Source organism: Cnephaeus nilssonii (assembly GCF_951640355.1).
Source record: "Cnephaeus nilssonii genome assembly, chromosome: 7".
Lineage (NCBI taxonomy): Eukaryota > Metazoa > Chordata > Mammalia > Chiroptera > Vespertilionidae > Cnephaeus > Cnephaeus nilssonii.
In genome coordinates this window covers 40,406,715-40,430,544 of record NC_137078.1, presented here as the reverse complement: position 1 = coordinate 40,430,544, position 23,830 = coordinate 40,406,715, and the positions used below count along the sequence as shown (strand labels likewise).

The 23,830-nt window shown below is 36.2% G+C and overlaps 1 protein-coding gene across 2 annotated transcripts in view; it reads right to left on the bottom strand.

Moving 5' to 3' along the window:
* The window catches only part of COL24A1 (collagen type XXIV alpha 1 chain), a 323,524-nt gene that overhangs the window by 148,663 nt on the left and 151,031 nt on the right, over positions 1-23,830 (bottom strand). For both annotated transcript variants that reach the window (XM_079777790.1, XM_079777791.1), the window contains exons 21-24: positions 21,697-21,750; positions 20,200-20,244; positions 15,251-15,304; positions 13,873-13,917 (exon numbers count right to left, since the gene is read on the bottom strand). In XM_079777790.1, coding sequence (XP_079633916.1) covers positions 13,873-13,917; positions 15,251-15,304; positions 20,200-20,244; positions 21,697-21,750 — 198 coding nt within the window. The remainder of the gene's footprint in view (positions 1-13,872; positions 13,918-15,250; positions 15,305-20,199; positions 20,245-21,696; positions 21,751-23,830) is intronic.

Genomic DNA, 23,830 nt, shown 5'->3' with positions numbered 1-23,830 from the left:
AATAAAACTATGCCAAATTAGCCCTATTAATTTAGAGTTTCTGAAAATTAAAGATAAACTATCTGTAAACAATGGTGACTAACAAAAGAAAAGACAATTATATAATAAGCTTGTATCATTAACATTTTAAAAAAAAGTATGGAAGTACCATAAAATAAATTCATGTGCTCATTTAGTTAACAAACATTATTTGAGAATATAATACACTAGAGGCCCAATGCACGAAGATTCGTGCAAGAATGGGCCTTCCTTCCCTTGGCTGCTGCCATCGCCTTCGCTCAGGCCCAGAGCCGCCTTTCCACCTTCCCACGCTGCCCAGAGGTCTGGAGTGGCTGGGGCAGTGCGGAATGCCTGTGTCGTCGCCATGGCAATGACACAAGTGTCCCGCCACTCAGCGCCTGTGTATGCAAATTAATCCACCATCTTTGTTGGGTTAATTTGCATACTCATTTCTGATTGGCTGGTGGGCAACACAAAGGTACGGTCAATTTGCATCTTTCTCTTTTATTAGTGTAGATGCTAGGCATTAAGAAAGAACATGGAATATTTTATATAACCAGTTATATTGAGAATATAGGCAAGCGCTTCATTATTTCAGAGCTTCTAGATTGGACAACAGTTTATTTGTGCATCACAGTTCCTCTACTTCAGACACTTGACAGTTGGATACATAGGTTCCTACAACTGGACGGTCTGCTCAGCATCCACATGGAGGTTTTTGTCTCCAACATTTCCCTAACAACTATTTGACTCTTGTTCCCTTGGACCATACATGCAGTCATAAAATAAGAGTTCAGAATAAAGTTTTGCCTCAGGAGGGTCTGGCAGTTATTAAAAGAATATGCCAGGAATGTCTATTCAACAGATGCTTTTACTCATGCTTATATTATGAGAGGCTTGAGATTAGAAAGGCAACTGGTGCTCTTCTCCCTGCACTAAACTGCCTGGCAACGTTGTTCACATACTCTGTCCTTTTAAAAGAATCTCTTGGCAACAAATCAAAGGTGATGAAGTGAATATTGGTACAGGGCTATCACCTATTTTGGTTGAACTTCTTAGGTTATTATTATTTTTTTTAAGTAAGTTGGATGAGAAATAAGAAGAATTCTCCTGTTATAACAATAGTGTTGCAAAACATTTGAATTTCAAGCTCTTCCTAATCACTAGCAGGATCATTCACAGAGGAGAATATATGCTTATAATCACAACACATAGTTTTCACAAATGAAACATTAAATGGGTTCTGTATTTCTTTTATGCAGAACTCAGAGTTCTGAGTATTTTGTGGACTCCACCTAAAGACAAAATTAGAATCAGAAAATCTTCTCTCTGATGTCTCCCATCAACCCTGGTTTCCACAATAATCTCTGTACCTGAAAATGAGGAAAATAACAGCATGGTATTGGTGGAGTACTAGTCTAGAGACATGAGCTCCAGTTTGGATTTTCAGTTCTGAAGCATGTCATAAAACCAGTTTGGGCCCCATCTTCCCAATTCTAAAAGGCAAGGAGAATGGATAAGACAACCCCTCTTATACTTTCCAGTTCTAAAATTCTATAATCTCTCTATATAAAAGGCTAAGCGACCGTCCAACTGTCCAACTGCCTGATCGTCTGGTAGGTATGATGCACACTGACCGCCAGGGGGCAGACGCTCAACGCAGGAGCTGCTGAGCTGCTCCTGGAACCAGAGAGTAGGGAGCCTGATTCCTCGCGGGGCCACGTGATTTCACTTTTGGCCATGGGTTATTTTGTTGCTGGGGCACTGTCAGCCTGAATCTGGTTTACTGCACACTTGTGTTTGCGTTCCACACCTGAACTACAGCAACTTTGTAGAGTGCACTCTCACACTCAGGGACCCATCGGGGGATGTCAGAAAGCCAGTTTTGGCCTGATCCCCACAGGCCACGGCCCAGGGATCCCATCTGCCAGAGGGACCCCACTCACTCCACAGATGCCCTTCAAGCCGCGGCCCTGCCCCAGGTGCGGCTGGCCAGGGAGAGACCACAGGAGGTTGGCTCCAGGGTGTGTCTGGCCCATCTCACCCAGTCCTGCCCTGCTGGCCACCTTCCAATTTAATTTCCTTTCAATGTGCACGAATCCATGCACTGGCCACTAGTTTAATCATAAGAAAAAGGAAAAGCACTCTGGTATTTAAAGGTATTTGAAATCTTTTAGGACTTCTGGTCAAGATGGCAGAGTAGGTAAATATGATATTCATATCTCCTCCAACCACATCAAAATGACAACAAAACTATAAAAGAACCATTATTCACAACTGCTTGAAATCTAGCTAAACAGAGGTCCTATAATTGAAACTATAAAGAAGCCATATCAAGACTGGTAGGAGGGGCAGAGACATGGAACAGGCTAGTTCCACACCCACATGCGGGCTGGCACAAGTTATGAAAAAATAAGGAAGGAAAAAGGGAGATTAGAGAGGAAGAAGAATGTTTTCAAGAGACTGTCTTTATTCTCTCCTTAGACAACAACAAATGCTTCTGAACTTCTCTGCCAACTGGTTGGATGATGGTTCTTTGCAAGAGCACTTAATTGATACATATGACATTTTTCAGGGCTCAAGTGTAGGAGAGCATCTTTAAAATGTGCTGCAGAGAAACCCAGAAAGCTCTCCTGAAAGGTGAAGGTATTATTTGCAGGTAACATCACACTGGGTCACATTTTTCTTTTCATTATGATCTCTTGTATCACTTATTCCTGCTGGTTCTGAATTTCTATCCTATATAGCTTTGGCATCACTAAGTGATTGGCCTATTCTTGGCTTCATTTTGTGCCTTCCAGACTATGTATGATGTTGCCCACTAATTCTCTAGGATTAACTTTTAGAGACCTTTGGTTTAGGTTTTGCTCCACTGTACAATATGCTAGGTAAGTTAGTAGTACCTTACAGGTAGAAAACTCCCTCTGGGTAGAGAACAGGGTCTTGAAATACGCTGTTGAGGATAATCATAATAGCATTGTGCTGAAAATACTGAAGCTTAATCATGCTCTCACTGCCTGTTTGAGAAGGTGGAGCAATTTCACAAAAATTCCATGTGAATTCTTGGGTTTCTCATACTGCTAATTCTCTCTAAGTAGGTTAGCAAAGTGGCCCTGTGTATCATCATGCTGGCATTTCATCTTCTCCATTACTTAACTCAGGGCATGGGGAACTGTGGCTGGCCTGTATAAATATGCCTGGATTCTCTTTATACAGCCGCTTGAAGCTCTCGTGCCATAGCATCAGCAGACCTTTGGAGTCCTTAATAATTTGAAAACGCCAATCAGGTTATATGTCAACATTGCCAAGGACAATTTATAAATTCTCAATTCATAATATAAATATCCTGACTCCTTACGTAGGAAGTGAAGAATAATGGAAGAGTTCTATCAAAGTATGCTGAATTCTAGAAGGTATTTAGTTATCCAATAAGAGGCCAAGACTGCAACTCAGCTATTTCTCAGCTACCTGGGGTACCAAGTGTAGCCAAATAGGTTTCTTCCTTGTTATTATTCAAGAAGCAAGCCCACTGGGAATTTTAAAGCAAAAACTTTGAGTGAGGTTTTATACGACCTTTCTCTTAAATTGGAGTTCTGAAATACATAGAGAAAAAAAAAAAGAAAAAATTATCAGTGTTCTCCTCCTTTAATGACCGGACCCTCAAAACCATCACTAATTGATCTAACCACTGTTACAGAAGCCTCATAGGTTGGTCTAATTATGAGGCAACCAGATATATATTAAGCTGGATCTTGAAGAGAGGGAGGGCAGAGAGCACTTCCAATTTATGGTGGCTCTGAATTTTAAGAGTGAGATTTCTTAAGGGCAGTTTAAGTCTACATATTTAAGTCTCTGAAATAATCCCCAGTGGGATATTAATAGAGTTTATCATGACTTGTTTGGTAAATCATTGGTTACTTGGAAGATACTATATGTTCCTCAAGTATTGCCTCTTATGAACATTGCATCGGCACATCTGTGTAGAAGAGTTCATAGCAGTCTAGAGATTGATGTCCTTACAATGGCTCTTTGCTGGTTTCTGAGAACTAGGACTTTGGGAGGGCTCCTACCATTTCTGGAACTTATAAGAGTGCTTCTTAGCTGAGTATCTAAACTGTGCAAACAATATGGTAATGCTGAACATCTGCTTTAGTTCTGGAATTTTGGTATGCACTAGGTAGAGACTGCCTATATGACCAGCTCCCAGTGAAAACTATGGGCATTGAGTCTCTGATGAGCTTTTCTGGTAGGAAACATTCCACACTTCAAGTCCCAACTCATGGCTGTGTGATTCTACTACAAGAAGACTGGAAACTGTGCTGGTTTCTTCTGAACTTCATGCCATTTGCCTTTTTCCTTTGTATCCTTTCACTGTAATAAATCTTAGTCTTGAGTATGACCATATGCTGATTCCTGTGAGTCCTTCTAAGGAGTCATTAAAGCTGGGAGTAAACTTGGGGATCTTCTGGCACAGTATCTTAGAGAACCTGAGTTAATACTATCTCCAGGAGAAACTTGAAAACATAGAAATAGAACTGCCTTGTTATCCTTCAACAGATGATTCAACAATTATGAGTCCCCATTTCCTTGTAGGTAAGGAAAAACCTTGGAGATTGGACCAATTCCGTCACATTCATGTCCTTGCTACTACATGACATTGAATTGTTTAGATTTGCCTACCGTAACTAGACGCGCACACAGTAGTCTCCACAAATACGTGGTACTGAACTGACTCTAATTGCCATCTGGTTGTCAGGTATTTTGACCCCAAACTTATTTACTGAATTTCTATCATATGTCAGCATGAGCTAGATAATTAGGAAACCAAAACGAAAAACTCCCTGTTCACAATAAGGCAGAAGAAATGCAGGTTAGTATATGTGGCACCGAGAAGGGAATTCTAAATCAGCAAAATCCTCTTATTCAGAATGTATACAATCTCTCTGTTTCATCTAAGATATACTAGATAGAAACAATGAAAATAAAGTAAGTGATTATTGAACAGGTTTTCATGATGGGCATGTCATGTCAGCATGTCTATTGACACCAATTAGAAAAAAAGAACTAATACTTTAGCAATAAAGAACCTCTAGTAATTCTGCCATGGAGAACAAAATCATTGCCTTACTTTTTTAAAAAAATCAATGTAACTGATTGAACTTCAACGGGCATGTCAGACTGATATATCATTAAAAAGGCATTAAACTATGCTGCTTCCTGAAACATAAAAGTTCTAATCCAGACTAATAGCTATTTATAAATTTTTTTCATATTTTAAAAAAAGAATTCTTTAGGGGTATTTCATTTCTATCAGGGATATATAAAAACTCCTATCTTAACACTTTTAACCATCATAGAATTTTCATGGTATTTTGCAGGAATGCATGCTATGGTTGTCTGAGATATTTCTGACATAATGAAATTCATAAGCATGTAATTTAAAAAGTATGCTGTAAGAATTTATTCCATTATGTTTTCTCCCAGTCCATTGTATTTCTTAGTAAATTGACATTTTTGAAATAGTTTATTCCTTTTCTTTCCCTTCCATCATTTTTTTCATATTGTTAAGATATTAATTACTTGACATTGGTCTTGGCAATTATTTTTTGGATATAACTCAAAAAGCAGAAGCAACAAGAGCAAAAATATATAGGTGGGACTCCTTCAAACTAGAAAGCTTCTGCACAACAAAAGAAATCACCAACAAAATGAAAAGAAAGCCTACTAAATGAGAGAAAATATTTGCAAATCATATATCTGATAAGGGGTTATTATCCAAAATAAATAGAAACCTCATACAACTGAATAGCAAAAACAGACACTTTTATTTTAAAAAATTGGTAGAAGATATGAATAGACATTTTTCCAAAGACGGCATACAGATGGACAACAGGAACATGAAAAGATGCTCAAAATCACTAATCATCAGGAATATGCAAATCAAAACCACAATAAATATCACTTCACATCTGTTAGAATGGCTATTATGAAGAAGAAAATAAAAATAAAAAATGTTGGAAGAATGTGGAGAAAAGGCAACCCTTGTGTACTATTGGTAGGAATGTAAATTGGTACAGTCTTTATAGAAAAAAGTATGGAGGTTCCTCAAATAACAAAAAAATAAAACTACCATATGATCTACCAATTTCCAAAGAAAACAAAAACATTAATTTGAAAAGATTTTTTTATCCCTTCATTCACTATAGCAATATTTACAATAGCTAAGATATGGAAACAACCTAAGTGCCCATCAATGGATGACCAAATAAAGGAAATGTGGTATATATGCATACAATGAAATACTATTCAGCCATAAAAAACTCTTGCCATTTGCTACCACCAAGGCATGTTATAATTAAACTGTCAAAAGTTAAAGACAAGGGGCAAATCTTAAAAGTAATCAGAGAAAAATGTACTTGCTGCATACAAGGGAATCCCCATAAGACTATAAACAGATTTTTTAGCAGAAACCTGGCAGGGCAAAATGGAGTGGGATGATATATTTAAAGAGCTGAAAGAAAAACAATGCCAACCAAGTATACTCTACCTGGCAAAGCTGTCCTTTAGAAATTGAAGTGTTTTCCAAAGTTGAAGAAGTTTTTTTCCACTAGACTGGACTTATAAGAAATATTAAATAGAATCCTCAAGCTGAAATGAAAGGATGCTAAATATGAAGTATAAATCTCACTGGTAATGGTAAGTAAATAGTTAAATTCTGAATACTCTGATGGTGATGAGTAAATAACTTATAACTCTAATTTAAAGTTTAAAAGACAAAAGTATTAACAATAACTATGACTATAAAAATTTTTAATGGACATAATTAGAAAGACACAAACGGTGACTGCAACAACAAATGTTTTGTGGAGGAGGGAGCTTTAGTATATGTTCAAAGGTGTGTTATTATCAGATTAAAATATACTGTTATATGATGTTTTATGTAACCCTCATGATAAACCACAAAGCAAAAGCTTATAGTAGATATACAAAAGGAAAAGAGAAAGGAATCAAAGCATACCACTATAGAAAATTATCAAATCACTAAGAAAGAGAGAAAGGAAAAAAGAAAGGAACAAAGGAACTACAAAATAATCAACAAAATTGCAATAGTAAGTCCACACTAATTACTTTAAATTCAAATGGATTAAATTCTCCAATCAAAAGACACAGAGTAGCTAAATGGATTTTTAAAAAAGCAAGTCCAAATATATGCTGCTTTTAAGAGACTCAACTCAGCTTTAAGGACACACACAGACTGAGAATGAAGGGATAAAACAATACATTCCATGAAAATGGAAACTAAAAGAAAAGAGAAGTAGCTATATTTATCAGACAAAATAGACTTTAAACCAAAGACTGCAACATAGCTTTAAGGGAAATCCCTTAGCACACCCTTGCAACCAAAGTGCCACCCATAGACTCCTTCTATATAAAAATTTAGGGCTGCCATTTTCTCAAAAGCTGTGAGTGCCATGTTGCAGTATCCCTACCAAAGAAAAGAATAACGTGCTTTTAGCCAAAGAATTCCAGAATTTATCAACTCTATGGTAGGTGTCAAAGCAACTTTTATTTATTTTTCTTAGAACATTTGTATAACAGAATTAATGTTTTGATGAAACTATGTGTATAATTCTTCACTCATTTTGTAGATGGTATATCACTTGAGAATCAAGTCTTACTTAGTTGCATTTAGTTATAGCAAACAGTAAGTGTTTAATACATATATTTTAAATAATAGAATAAATAAATGAAAAAAATAAGTTTCCCAGTGTCTTTCACTTTAGTTGGCTATAAGAAATCACAATATCTTGTCAGCTCTGCCTAAGAGATTACAGAGTAAAATTTTAATTTGCCCTTTCCCAAATCTTTCTAACTATTGACTTCCAAGGATGCACTTCTTTGTTGCATTCAAAGACAGGACAAACTCGTGATTGCTTGCCACACAGAAAAGAACTTTGGAACTGGAAGCAGAAAATTCAAATCTGGAATCCAGATCTACTGCTCACTAGCTGTATGAATGTGAACACATCACATAATTGCTGTAAATTTCAGTTTTCTCACTTATAGAATGGCAATACGTTCTTATAAGGGCTGTCTCAAGATTTAAAAAGATAATAGGTCACCAATAAATAGATGATTTTTTTTTTTGGTATTTCCTCCTCTGACTCCACCTCTATTTGGTCTTGAATGGTTATAATCCAGCTTAGAAGCAGCCATCAGAAGCTCTATAATTTAAAGGTGTTGTCATGAGAAGTGGAGTACCTGATTTTGAGGATTATCCATGGCCTTTCCTCTTCTTCTTCCTTTCTGTTCATCAGTCATTTACTAAACAATAGCGCACCAGAGGGCAGGCAGAAAAACAGAGAGGACACAGTAGATTGCTTATGAAATCTTGCTAAATTGATAAATTAAGGAATAAATGAAGTAAAATCAAATAGCTGGGTTATATTTTAAGAGATAAATCAATGTGGCCAGACTATAAGACAATCATAAGAATTTTATCAAGTGGGTAGAAAAGTAGCACTAGAACTTAATGCAATCAAGGTTACTTTATGAAAAAAAAAATCCACATTTTATATTTAAAATAACAGAACAGAAAAGAATCCTGAAAGTGACTGCTGATCATTTTCCAAAGACATCCTAGTTGACTGCTATAGGAAAAAGCTTACATGGTTTTGAGTATCAACAAAAAGAAAACATAATAGAAGTTATCACCCCATTCATGGAGAAGGCTATGGTGCCATTGGCTCTAAAATATTTAGTCTAGTTCTGTTTGCTCCAACTCCAGAAAGATATAATAAAACTGGAGGGCAGCCAGAGCAATGAAGACAAATCAGCAGGCAAGAGGAAGACTAGAAACATTAAAATTCTCAGAAAAGAGTTATAGATCCTTAGAATTGGAATTATCCTTAGATTCATGTATATTAATTCCTTATGCTTTCATAATATTCCTGATAAATCATAAATAGTTGTAGTTTATCTAAGTCCCATTACATGCTGGAAGCTTACTAAATTCTTCCATTTTGGGAGCCTATGTCCAAAATTATCACCTCAAATATGTCTCAAATATATTCACTTCTCCTACATCCACTGCCATCAACTTGGCCCAAATCATCTTTCACTCTCATGCAATAGCATCCTAACTGGTTACCCTCTTCTACTTCTGCTCCTCGCAACCATGAACCAACTCCCCAATCCACTGTAACCAGAGTGATCTTAAAACACAAATTAAGTCATGTCATTGGCTTACTTAGAATACTTCCATGATTTCCCACCTACTTTAGGATCAAATCCAAAGTAAAAAATATGACCCTTAATGATTTGGCTCCTGCCTCCTTAACTAATATCACTTCATGTTGCTTTTTCTTTGGCTCATCAAAGTCTATCCACTTTGGCTCTTTTTAAGTTTCTCAAAACAGCTAAATGCTTTCCCTTTAGGCCCATCTATAATAATAAAAGTGTAATATGCTAATTAGATCAGATAGTGGAATTACCTTCTGGACGTCATTCCAGACATCCTTCCGGAGGAAGCTGCGGCAGTGAGGCAGAGGCAGAGGCAGTTAGGGGTGATCAGGCAAGCGAGTGGTTAGGGGTGATCAGGCAGGCAGGCAGGCAAGTGGTTAGAGGCGATCAGGCAGTCAGGCGAGTGGTTAGGGGCGATCAGGAAGCCAGGCGAGTGGTGAGGGGAAATCAGGCAGGCAGGAAAGTGGTTAGGGGCTATCAGGCAGGCATGCAGAGTGGTTAGGGGCAATGAGGCAGGCAGGCAGAGTGGTTAGGGGCGATCAGGCAGGCAGGCAGGCCAGCGGTTAGGAGCCAGTAGTCCCGGATTGCAAGAGATATTCGACTGCCAGTTTAAACCAGCAGTTGGACATCCTCCGAGAGGTCCCAGATTGCAAAAGGGTACAGGCTGGGCTGAGGAACCGCCCCCCCCCCCCCCCCCCCCCCCGCCAGGGGCCTCTAGTTACATATCACAACCACAACCACCATTATGGCTAACAGTTATGAAGGCTTTACTATGTGACTGGCTCTAGGCTAAGTGTTTTAAGTGAATTACCATATTTAATCCCCACAAGAAACTCTATAAGGTAGTTATTTTCATCTATTTACTGTTGATAAAACAAATATTTTTTTAAAAATATATTTTATTGATTTTTTTATAGAGAGGAAGGGAGAGGGATAGAGCGTTAGAAACATCGATGAGAGAGAAACATCGATCAGCTGCCTCCTGCACACCTCCCACTGGGGATGTGCCTGCAACCAAGGTACATGCCCTTGACCGGAATCGAACCTGGGACCTTTCAGTCTGCAGGCCGACGCTCTATCCACTGAGCCAAACCGGTCAGGGCTGATAAAACAAATATTTAAGGAAATTAAGTAGTTATTCTAAAAAAAAAAGGTAAGTGGCAAAGGTGGAAAGTATGTCATATTGGACATGCCAGGAATGTTCTTTCTCCCCAGCCTTCCCTCTTCTTTATGGTTGCAACTTGTTATGTCATTTCCTTAAAATTGTCTTTTCTAATCTCCTGAACCAAATTTGGCACCCTTGTTCTTTAAACATTCCTCCTATAAAATGTATCACAGTTTATAATAATATACTTTTTTATGTGATTATTTAATTCTTGTCAAACTTCTAATAGACCATGTAAGTTTCATAGGCAGGGATCATATATTCGCTAAATGTGCCTAAATATAAATATCTGTTGAATAAATGACTTAACAAAGTCATTCAAACCTTATAATAATGAGATGTTGAATTACTCTATGAAAGTGTCTGTTTGAGTGTTAAAAAGACTATTAAAATATTCTTACTGTTCTGATAATATTCTAACTCTGGTCTTTCGACCAATACTGAAAAAGTACATTATTTTCTCTTCTACAGCTCTTCAAATACTTTCAGCCTAGAAAGTTAAAGACAGAGAGGACTAGCAGTTAAGGTGGGATAATTCCAGTTTATTAAAAAAAAAGAAGAAGAAGAAGAATGCTAGAATGAAGAAGATAAGGGGGCATCTTTTGAAATCAGAGATTTACTTAGGGCATACTTATAGACATTAATTATTCACCTATAGTAAATGAATTTAAGGGGTATACAGACATGAAATGTAGATGGGATTGCTGTATGTGGCATACTCTACTGCAAATTGGCTTCTAATTTGTATAAATTTAGAAAATAAATAAATAAAACTGGGGAGATCCAGTTAAAGGCAATTAAATGACTGTACAGAAAGACTGGGAAAAGTTAAATCTAGCTATGTGATTACAAATAAACTTAGATATCCCAAAATCATAAAATTGATGTTATGAAGTGCAACCATATCTTTCAATATCTCTAGAGATTTTTGTTTTAACAGAATTCTGGATTAGATGAACTATGCTTCTAAGATTTTGAAGTTGTTACTTACAAGATCCAAAAATATTCTTTAGGCATTTTATATATATTAATTAACTCAAAATAGCCACTAAAGTGGCTAAGATAAAAAGCCTTTATCTCCCATTCTTAATGAAAAAGATGGGATCTCAAACTTGGAAAGGTCCTTTTGTTTGATAATTTATCTGATACTTAAAACCACTCTATAACATTTAGGTAAAGTGGTTATTCAAATAACATTAAAATATCCCCAGTTATGTTAATTGACTTGAGGGGGCCTCATTTCACAATGTATACATGTATCAAATCATCACCTACACTATATCTACAATTTTATTTGTCAAATATACATCAATAAAGATAGTGGGGTGGGGGGGGGGCGATTTCCAGCATGGTATAGTGTTTTGGATTTGGAGTTTGGAGCTCTGGGTTTATATCTCAATTCTGCAATTTATTAGCTATGTAACTTTAAACAGGTTATTTAGTGTGCATCAGTTTCCTCATTTAAAAAACTGGAATAACAAAATGTGTCTTTTCAAATTGTTTAAGAATTAAGTGAACTGCCATAATATAGCACATCACTTGGCATTATGCCTGGCACATAGCAAATGATCAATAAATGTTAACTTCCCTCCAATAACATAAATCCACTGCCTGTGTGGTCTAGTTTCTCTTTGGATAGTACTGGCAATGGCTTCTTACACTATGTGGAACTAGAGCAATACTATTAAGTAAATAACACAGGAGTTTGATAGTTGTAATTTTAAGAAAAGATTCTCTCTATTGGTATTTTAACTTTAGCTATTAATTCTAGTCCTAGATAATAAAAGCCTAGTATGTTAAGTGTCCGACTGTTCATTCGACCATTCGACCAGTCGCTATGAGGTGCACTGACCACCAGGGGGCAGACGCTCCAACTAGTAGTTTAGCTTGCTGCTGGGGTCTGGCTGATCAGGACTGGGCGAGATGAGCCGGACATGCCTAGGAGCCCTCCCACAGTCCCTCCCCAGCTGGCCAACTTCCTGTGGTCCCTCCAAGGCCAGCCGGACAGCCACGACCAGCCCTGATCGGGACTGGGCGACACGGGCCAGACACACCCTGGAGCCCTCCTGCGGTCCCTCCCTGGCCCCGATCATGCACCAGTGGGATCTCTCGACCTGGCTTGCACCCTCTTGCAATTTGGGACCCCTCAGGGGATGTCAGAGAGCTGGTTTCAGCCTGATCCCCACAGGCCAGGCTGAGGGACCCCACCAGTGCACGAATCCGTGCACCAGGACTCTAGTTTATACATATATATATACATACATACTGTATTTTCCGGTGTATAAGATGACTTTTTAACCCAGGAAAATCTCCTATACGCCCAGTCGTCTTATACACCAGAAAATACGGTATATATATATATATATATATATATATATATATATATATATATATATATTAAGCAATTCAGAAATGGCAGCATTTAATTTCTCTGAGCAACCTTGTAGAAATGTGAGTTACAATAATTGATGAGAAGTCTTGAAAAATCCAATTGATACAAATATTCCATTGAAATTTCCCTTCAAAGTAAAAACAAGTACAAAAAGTTCACCTTCAGGTATTCAGAATTCATTGGTATGGCAATGATCTTTTAAGAGTAAATGGATCTTCTCCTTATTTTTATTAATAAGTAATGACAACAACTAAGAGTATCAGAAATGTATTGTTGTTTTACAATAAGACAAGAAAATATGATTATTAAATTACTGAAGCTTACAAAATAATTTTTAAATCTTTATTTTTATTTGTTATAAGATAGGTTATAAGGACTTGAATTTACTCATTTAAATGGTATAACTTGCTTTGTGACAACCCAGCACACTATGTAAATAAATTAAAAATTGCATTAATTTAACATAGTACTTTATATATGTTATATAGGTTCATTTGTTAGAGAATATTTTAGCCGGCTTTATCCATTGTATAAAATAAAATTACTTGTAACATATCTGATTCAAATACAACATGAATCCCCCTACTTCTGCAGTAATGTAAAATTTTAAAAGTAAAAAATTTGTTGAGGAAATAAATTATAATATGCATTCTACCATATTACCTCTTAGTTCATTTTATCTTTCAAATATAAAGAAAGGTATCTTCAAACTATTAGACTATTTTTATGATTTGATAACTTGTAACTCTTTAATAATGAAAAATGTTAAGATCAAATTTAGTTCAAAATATGATCAGAACTAAAATTAAAGACCACTTATTAGAAATAAGAATGCTCCGGAGACCATAAATATAATTTATATTTGGATGAAAATATTAGTCACTGTGTTTTCCCTTACTTTTCTCTTATATAGTAGGTTTTATTTGTCACAGCACAAGTGAGTTTAAATTTGTTGTGGATAAGAATTTTTTTATTCTGAATTTTATAAGTACTGATCATGGCTAACGTGATTCCTAAAAATGCTTACAGATAATTAAAATATAAAAGTAGGATCAGCATAAAATAAACTTACTGTTTCACCAATCTTTCCAATGTTTCCTTGATCTCCCAATTCTCCCTGTTAATAAAGAATATAAAGTTGCAAAAATGACTATTTTTCAAACAAGATTATTCATATATTACTTATGTTTTCATTTTAATGTAATTATCTACTTATGACATAGAAAAAGGCAAAAGAAATCTCAGTTATTCAAAACTAGGTTGACAGTTCACTAGACAGCTTTTTTATGGAACATGGCTCTATTTTCATTCAAGTAGTAATAACCTATTTTCTTAAATTACATTCTTCCATTAAGGACTTTTAATCAATTTTAACCACTTCTACAAATAAAATTTAAAAAAGTAAAATATTTATTGAGGTATACTCTGCAAAAGGCAGATGGTAGGCACTGTGGAAAATGTTAAAAAGAATACAAATAAAGCCCTTGCCCACAGGAATGCTCTATTTGCTTCAGGAAATTAGGTATCTCCCAGCAAACAGAATACATGCCACAGGTAAGTAGCAAAGGACACCGTAGGAGCAGGCACGCTGTGGGCTGGTGGAGCTAGAGCTGACTTCGCTGGAGAAGTAATGTTATGTTTATAACCATAATTCACAGTCCCTAAAGCTCTGAAAACCCAGTTTTTCACAACTTACTTGGTGACAAGCGTGTCCTAACCTGAATTTATTTGGCAGCAATCCTTTACCTAGTCTGAGTTTTGCTGTTTATTATAAATCTGAACATCTTGACAGTTCACCACAGAAATATTCATGTGTCTAATTATGGTGTGCTGATGCATAGCCTATTGACATGTTAGGTAAAATACAGTATAATGACCACAATATCTCTGAAAATCCAAACGTTAATGATTTCAAATAATGAATTACGAAACTATATTTGAGTTGGGCCCTGAAGAAGAGGTGATATTTACAGTGATGATGAGAAGAGCCATTTTTGGTGGTGAGATATGGCATGAACAAAGGCTGAATAAAGGCATAGATAGATTAATGACAGGTAGAAGATCAAGTTCAGGGTGTTGCACATAGTTAATCTGACAGGAGTATATGTTTTATTTATAGAAATAGGAGAACAAATCATCAATTGCTGTCTAAAAATTAATAATTATATTACAATGTGGAGTAGTAAATGGTTAAATTGCATTGAACAATATTGTAACCACTAATATGTAGCTGCTTAGCATTTGTAATTGGCTGGTATGGATTGAAAAATTATGTAGTAATTATAATATATAGTGTCTCAAATGCTATTAGAACCAGTTTTAACATATCACTGGTTCTCTCATTTATTAATATTTGAACAAAATCTTTTGACATATGTACATTTTATAAAAGTAATAATATCTTTTTGGAAATTATACTTTGTAACTGGTAATAAAGTCATTTGCTTTACCTTTAAGCCTTCTGGTCCTGGTTCACCGATATATCCCTTTGGACCTGGTTTTCCCTAGAAGAGAACAAAAAAAAAAATATAACTTTAATCATTCTCATTTTTTAAAGTTTCCTAAGATTTATAAAATTCAGACTATTCAATGAGATAAAATAAAATTATTTGATAATTGTATTTTATCATATACATCACCCCTTCACTCTATAATGTCTGCCTACTATGTGTCATGCACAGTTCTAGGGGCTGGGGATTGAGGAGTGCACTAAACATATCTGCCTGCATAGAGCTTACATTTTAGTGAGGATGCATAATTTAAAAAACAAGTAAAATATATAGTATGTTAGGTAGTGGTAAATGTGAAGGACGCAAAATTAAGTAAGGGAGGAAGATATAAACTGTTGTGGGGTTTTGTTAAATTTTAAAAATAAAATTACCAGAGAAGACCTCACTGAGAAGGTGGCATTGAGTAAAGATTTGAAGAAAGGGATACACTGTGTGGATAGCTGAGAGATGAGCATTCCAAGCAGAGGAAACGAGCATGTGCAAAGCTTGAGGCAAGAGTGTGCCTAGTGTGTTGGAAAAACCATGAAGAGTCAACATGGCTGGAGCAGAATAAGAGAGAAGGTCAGTAAGAAGACAAGGTCAAAGAAGGGAATGGTGGGTGGGAAACCAGCTCATGTAGGGCCTGGTAGTCTCAGTAAGGACTTTAGCTTTTACTCTGAGTCAGACAGGAAGCCTTAGACAAGCTTTGAAAAGAGAAGTGCCATGATCTACGTTTTAACAGGATCAATTTAATGCAAGAGGAGAAATGGGGAGTTCAAAGAGGAGTCTACCGCAATAATTCAAATGAAATATGACAGTGGCACAGATCAGGTGGTAACAGAGAATGACGTTGTGAGAAGTGGCAAGATTCTGTATATAGTTTGAACGTAGATCTTCCAGGAATTGTTGACAGGTCATGTATGAAAGGTGAGAAAAAGAGAAAAGTCAAGAATGAATTCAAGATTTATAAATCTGAATAATGGACCTAATAAAATGGGGAAGATTGTTGCAAGAACAGGTATGGAAGGCAAATTGGAAGCTCAGTTTTGGACCTATCAGTTTGATAGTCTTGTTAGACATCTGAGTGGAGAGATCACGTGGTAGTAATACAAGTCCAGAGTTCAGGGGATAGAAGGTTCTGATCTAAACATACAATTTTGAAAATCACCAGCATTTTGATGGTATGTAAAGCCATAAGACTGGACCAGTTTATCTGAATATAGATAGAAAGGAGCAATCCACAAACCAAGCCCTGGGACACTCCACAATTTACAATTTGAATACATTAGATAAATATGCAAATTTTCCGCCAGAAAATCTGGAGGAAGAGCATGCAAATGAAGAAAGTGTTTCCAGAAAGAGAGACTGATCTAATAAAATTCTGAAGACTAAGTATTGAGTAATATGAAGATTAAGAAATGATCACTGAATTCAGCAACAGAGGGGTCAATGATGACCTCCATAAGATCATCTTTTGTTTTGGAGTAGTGAGGACAAGAATGGTCTTAGTAGATAGGGTGAGGAGAGAAATTGGAAAGAGCATTTATAGGCAATACTTTTGAGAAGTTTTACTGAAAAGGGAAGTAGAGAAAGATAACACCTGGAAGGAAAACTAGAATCAATACAAGTTTTATTTTTGGTTTTAAGCTGGAAGAAATAATGGCATGTTTATATTCTGATAGGATTGATTCATTAGAAGGAACAAAATTATAATGCAGGAGAGAGGGGGAGAATTGCTAGATCAATGTTCTTCAATAGGCAAGAGGATAATGTATGCAGTAAGCAAGAGGTGGTTTTGGCCCTTGCTAGGAAAATGGCACATTCATCCACAATAACAGAAGAGAAGGCAGAGTAAATGGCATAGATATAGGGAAGTGAATAGAAGCTATGGTAGACATTTGGGGAAGGTCTCTTCTAATTAGTTCAATCTTCTCAGAGAACTAGAATGCAAGATAAAGAGTCAAGTATGAGAACAAGAAAGAAACAAATCAAGTTGAGGAAGGAGAAAGTATCCTATATAATAAAAGGCTAATATGCAATTGTCCCCTCAACTGGGAGTTCTACCGGGAGTTCAACTAGGGGGCGGGGCCAGCCCGCCAACTGCCCAAGGCTCCTCCCCCTGGCCAGCCCTGCCCCCTATGACCTTCCCCCCACCCCGTTCCCCCTCCTCCCAGCCAGCCCTGCCCGATCAGCCCTGATTAGGGGGGGGGGGCGGGGGGAGGCAGGCCAGACCCCACCTGTGCTTGTGCACCGGGCCTCTAGTAAAATAATAATGTCAATAAATAAAAGTAAATGAGTGTGGAAAGAGAATTCTGAATATAACCAAAGGGATAATTATAATGTTTTAAGCATGATGAGAAATGCTGTGAAGTCATGGCAGAGATAAAGAATAATGGAATGGCAATAGGGTTATTGGATTGAAATTCCTATAGGTAATGTTGGGGTGGTTTACAAGAAAGAATGTACTTGAAAGAAAGCAGATTATTGGGCAGTGAGAAATTTGAAATGGAAAATAAGGAGAGGTTGCTGTTACTGGTAATGATGGGGTAAAGGATATGACCATAGCAGTTAGTAGCTGAAAAGAGTAGAAGATAAGATCACTGAAAGAGAGGAAGTCAATATCCCAGATATTATGGACATTAATCTATAGTATGTGTTTCTAATATATAATAACTGATCCTGATTATACAAGATTTTTAAAAAATATATATTTTATTGACTTTTTTACAGAGAGGAAGGGAGAGGGATAGAGAGTTAGAAACATCAATGAGAGAGAAACATCGATCAGCTGCAACTGGGGATGTGCTCACAACCAAGGTACATGCCTTTGACTGGAATCGAACCTGGGGCCCTTCAGTCCACAGGCCGATGCTCTATCCACTGAGCCAAACTGGTTAGGGCCTGATTATACAAGATTTGATTAAGGATATCACTATGTCTCAACTAATGTGTGTGACAAATGCAAATCTAGGAGTAGAAACAGTATGAGGGGAGATAGCTAAATAGAACAATAATTTATAATATCTACTAGGCATTATAGATTTGGATTTTATTATTCCTACCTATTAACAAATACTCTCATATTTTTCTTTCTTAAAATACAACAAACAAAACAACCCCCTGGCTCTCATTCCACTTTAACTACATCTAAAGATTTTAGCTAATTAATATTATACTTAGGACTTAGGTTATTCTAATTTTTGCCTCTACCTTGCTTGAAATTTTCTAGTGGTTTCTCACCGAGCACAAAGTAGAACAAATAATTAAAAAATCATACTATTATAGTTAAATATCAATTGCTTTCTAATAAACTTGAAGATACAGCAGAAAAAATATCATTAAGAATATAAATTATTAGATCTGTATATGACATTTACAAAAAATTATACTATATTTTATTCACACTATTTGGAAAAGGCTTTACTGATAATATTTCTTTCATCTGTAATAATGCGATACTCTGGCACTGCAGTATATTAAGAAATAGTTATACATTATATCTACAAAGTGGAATGACTCTAACAGGAATTTGATATTAGCACATTTACAATCTTTTTGAAATCAAGTACTTCAGGCTTGGAATCATCACTTCTGCTCCTGTGTAAGTTCTGTCATATTAGATTTATCTTGAGCATGTTAGGCTTAAGAATAAGTACAACCTATGAGGGAAAACAGGAGGTGGGAAAGGTGAGGGGGTAAGAGAACAAACAAAGGACTTGTATGCATGCATATGAGCAAAACCAATGGACACAGACAGTAGGGGGGTGAGGGCATGTGCTTGGGGAAGAGGGTGGCGGGGGAGAGGTCAATGGGGGATAAAAGGAGACTCATATAATATTTTAAACAATAAATAATTTTAAAAAGAATATAATATTAAGGCCTTATTTTCACATTTTAAAATGCAGACAATATCCTGCAGGGTTGTTTTTAGGGTTAGAGATGATGTCATGTGACATACTTAGAGCAATACTAATCCTAAATTGATCTTCAACCAATCGTAGCAACAATACTAATAAGTATTAAGACTGGATAGAAAAGAGGTGAACATGGTTCCCCTGTTTTCTAGGGAAGTAAACTTTAGGCTCAATTATACTGGACTCAAATAACAATGGTGTTTTTGTTATATAACTCACCTCACACAAAAAAATAAAAAAAAATAGAAAAACATTTTTCCTCCCAATGGAATAGTGGCAGTATATATACTTATATGTGTAGTGAGGAAAGTGTGCAAAAGAAAGGATTGCTATCTTCTTAAGTGTTTTAAGAACCTGTATGGTGTTCTCAAGAAAAAAAGAATGAGATGTATTTTATGTGAATCTAACAATGCCCCTTAAAATAAGTATGATGTGCACAACTTAATTACATCATTATAATGTAACTTTAGTGATTCTTAAAGAATTCATTTTCAGAACTTGAAAAAAAGTAATTCATATATTATCACACATTACCTGAAAAAAAAGTTGGCAGAAAATATATCTTATTAACATTCTATAATTGTACTGACACACATACTTAGAAAACAGAAATTCCCAGAATATTATTAAAATGGCTAAGGCTTTTAGCTCCCTATTACATTAGGGAGCTAAACTTCATAAATAATTTGCATAAATTACTAAGACCATAAGACCACTGAAGGAATACATAAATATGTAGAGGCATAATATCACTTAAAATATCCATGGAAGATTCCACTTATAGGCCTATTTTATTTGGGGGTATTATTTGGCTATAGTTTGTTTTCATTTTTATCCTTTGCTATAATAAAATTCGGTGCTATTAAAAAACATCCACAGAATAGTTGTTTTAAGAGGAGCACTTTTTAAAAAAAATCTTTATTGTTGAAAGTATTACATTTTCCCCCTTTTTACCTTATTTTTTTTTGTGGGGGGAATTATCTATATGATACTTACACGTGGCCCCAGTTCTCCAACAGGTCCCATTGGTCCTTCTTCTCCCTTAAAAAAATCAGAACATATCATGGCCTGAAATAAGTATTAAAAATATAAATCCTATTCTCTCTATTTACTTTGAAATCTGAAGCTCATTCTGAGACATGATGAAAATATTTCTGTGATTTTTTTTTGTATTTTAATTTTTTCTGTGACAACCCCACATCTACTCTAAAAGAGACATGTACTGTTGAATTATTTTTAAATTAGTGGATGATATAAGTTACATATAGAAAAATGAGAGTGAATAACAGTGAAAATGATTAGAGTATCACAAAACTAGGATTCGGAATCACTAAGACCATGAATTAAGGATTACCTTTCCCTTCTTGGACTCAATATCTCTCTGATACAGAGAGGAACTCAATTAAGTTTTTAATAGATAGAATCAATATGCATTTGTATATTAAAAAATTATTGGTACAGAACATGTTTGCACTTGGCACTTTATTCATTTAACAAATATGTTTTTGATTCTTAGTTCTGTCTTAAGCCATAGAGATACAAAGATATATAGAATCATACCCAAATGGGGTTAATGTCCAGAGTTTCTTCTTGAATAATTTACAGGTCCAATATTCTTGGGGTCAAATTAGTTATAATTTCATAAAATATAAAATCTGTGCATATAAAAACTGTATAGGTGAATAGAGAATAGAGGAACATAGAAAAATAATTTTCTTTAATCCTCACACAAGGATATGTTTTTTATTGATGTTAGAGAGAGAGGAAGAGAGAGCAAGAGAAACATTGATGTGAGAGAGAAACATTCAGATAGCTACCATATACACTCCGACCAGGTATGTGACCTGACCACAACCTGGGTATGTGACCTGACCAAGAATCGAACCCTAGACCTTTTGTTGCATAGAATAATGCGCCAACGGATTGAGTCATACTAGGCAGGTCAAGAAGTTCCTAAAGCTAAATTTTTATACATTATTATTTAAGAAAATAAAAAAGCAATAACAGTTTTTATTCCATTTATTGACATGTTTTCTAAATATACTGATTTTTCACCTTCAAATAAAAGCTTATGTTACCACATCTGAAGAATATATACAGACCTTTCTAGAATTATACATTCTTATTTAGTTAAAAGACATTTTGCTCAATTCACAATTCAATAAAAACATAATTTATTGGGTCACAAATGTAAAATGGACACAAATAGTAAATATAAATCCTACTACATATGAGTGAGATTCTAGGCTCAGATTCTTCAGATGTTCCATGGAGACCACTGACATAAATCACTTAATGAATTCAGAATACTGCAGAATCATTCCAAATCCTATCCCATAACTGCTAGTATAAAATGGTAACTTGAAATCCTCAAAGCAAAAATTGTCCACACTAAAGCAATGTTTTCTTTAAGCAAAAATCAATGTCTTACAAAAATTAAAAGGGGAAAGACTAAACAAAAAATTGCTGATTGGATATTTATTTCCTCCATACCTGAGTTCCTTTGAGACCAGGAGGTCCAGGAGGCCCTCTATTTCCAAGGACTCCCTATAAAAACAACATAAGCACACATAATGAGAACTTTAGCTCAATTAATACTTTTTCAATCAGTATTAATCTGGAGATTGGCAATACTATTTAGTACCATTCATTTCCCAGTAGAAGGTTATCAAAATGAGGTGAGTGGGTAGATGAGCAGAAAACTACAGAGCATACAAAAAGTTGTGAAACATAGGATAAACTTATTTTAAACAGTATGTTAATGTTCAAATAATCTGCCCAGTGTATTACTCTTCAATGAGACACCTTTTTCAGAAAAAGTATTTCTAAATTTAAAGCAATAGGTCTTATTGTTAATATGATAATAGTACAATCTAATCTAATAATAGACAAATATGCAAATTGACCGCACCTTCGCTACGCCCAAGCCACGCCCACCAGCCAAACCACGCCCACCAGCCAATCAGGACGAATATGCAAATTATCAAAACAAAGATGACGGCTAATTTGCATATTGCGACAGTGTAGAAAGAAGCCAAGAGCTGCAGAAGGGAGCAAAGCTGCAGAGAAGCAAGCAAGCGGGGGGGGGGGAGGAGAAGGGAGGAGCGGAGGCGGGGCCGGGGGAGAAGGAAGTTGAGCAGGCGGGGCCGGGGGAGAAGGGGCGGGGCCGGGGGAGAGGGAGGAGCGGAGGCGGGGCCAGGGGAGAAGGAAGTTGAGCAGGCGGGGCCGGGGGAGAAGGGGCGGGGCCGGGGGAGAAGGGAGGAGCAGAGGCGGGGCCAGGGGAGAAGGGAGGAGCGAAGGCGGGGCCAGAGGAGAAGGGAAGAGCGGAGGCAGGCGGGGGAGAAGGGAAAAACAGGCGGGCTGGCAGAGAAGGCGGGCCCGGGGAGAAGGGAGGAGCGGAAGCGGGGCCAGGGAAGAAGGAAGGAGAGCTGGCTGACGGAGAAGTTAGAAAATCAGGGGGGCTGGCGGAGATCGCGGGGCGGGGGACAAGGGAGGAGAGCAGGCAGGGTGGGGTAGAGTGCAGCAGGAAACCCTATTGCAGGATTTTTCCTGCAACGGGAACGCTAGTAAATACATAATAGAGGATTTACAAAGTCTGAAAACAGATAGAGGGGATGTATAATGTTTTAATTTGTTAAGAGACCAACAGAGTCTGGAATAAATCATTCATATACCAAATGCTCTTCAAATAATCTCCCTTCATGATACAAGCTGGTAAAAGGAGAGGGCAATTTACAAAATAAACTAACAATCTGAACATGATTAGGAATTTCAAAATTAAAAGAAATCTTTTGAGAATCAAAATGCATGTTTTTAAAAATCAAATACTCACCAAACAAAAATTGATTGAAATATCTAAAATAAATATTCCTATTTTAGAAAATACCCTAAACATCTTTCTCAACATGGCAACATTTTTCTTATTCAGTGGGGACATTAGAACTAATGGCATAGAAATAAAAAGAATCATAAGAGACTAATATGAACAATTACATAACAACAAATGGGATTACCTAGAAGGAATAAATAAAATTCCTAGAAACATACAACCTACCAAAACTGAATCATAGAGAAATACAAAATCTGAACAGATCTATAACTATTGAGGATATTGAATCAGTAATCAACTCCCCACACTCACCCCCTAAAATAAGCCTGGGACCAGATGACTTCACTGGAGAATTCTACACATTTAAAGAATAATTCATGTAAATACTTTTCAAACTCTTACAGACAACTTGTTCTATGGGGCCAGCATTACCCTGATACCAAAGCCAGACAAAGACACTGCAAGGAAAAAAATTACAGACCAATGGCTCTGATGAGTATAGAAGCAAAAATCCTCAAAAAATCAAACAAACAAACAAACAAAAAAACTAGCAAAACTAATTCAATAGCACATGAAAGGATCATACATCATAATTAAATGGGATTTATAGCTGAGGTGTGAGGATTTTTTAACATATTAAAATCAATGTGATACACCACATTAACAGAAAGAACAAAAATAACATGCAGAAATGCATTTGATAAAATGTAATAACCTTTCATGATAAAAACCTCAACAAACTAAAAATAGAAAGAAATTACCTCAACATAATAAAGGACAAATATGAAAAGTCCACAG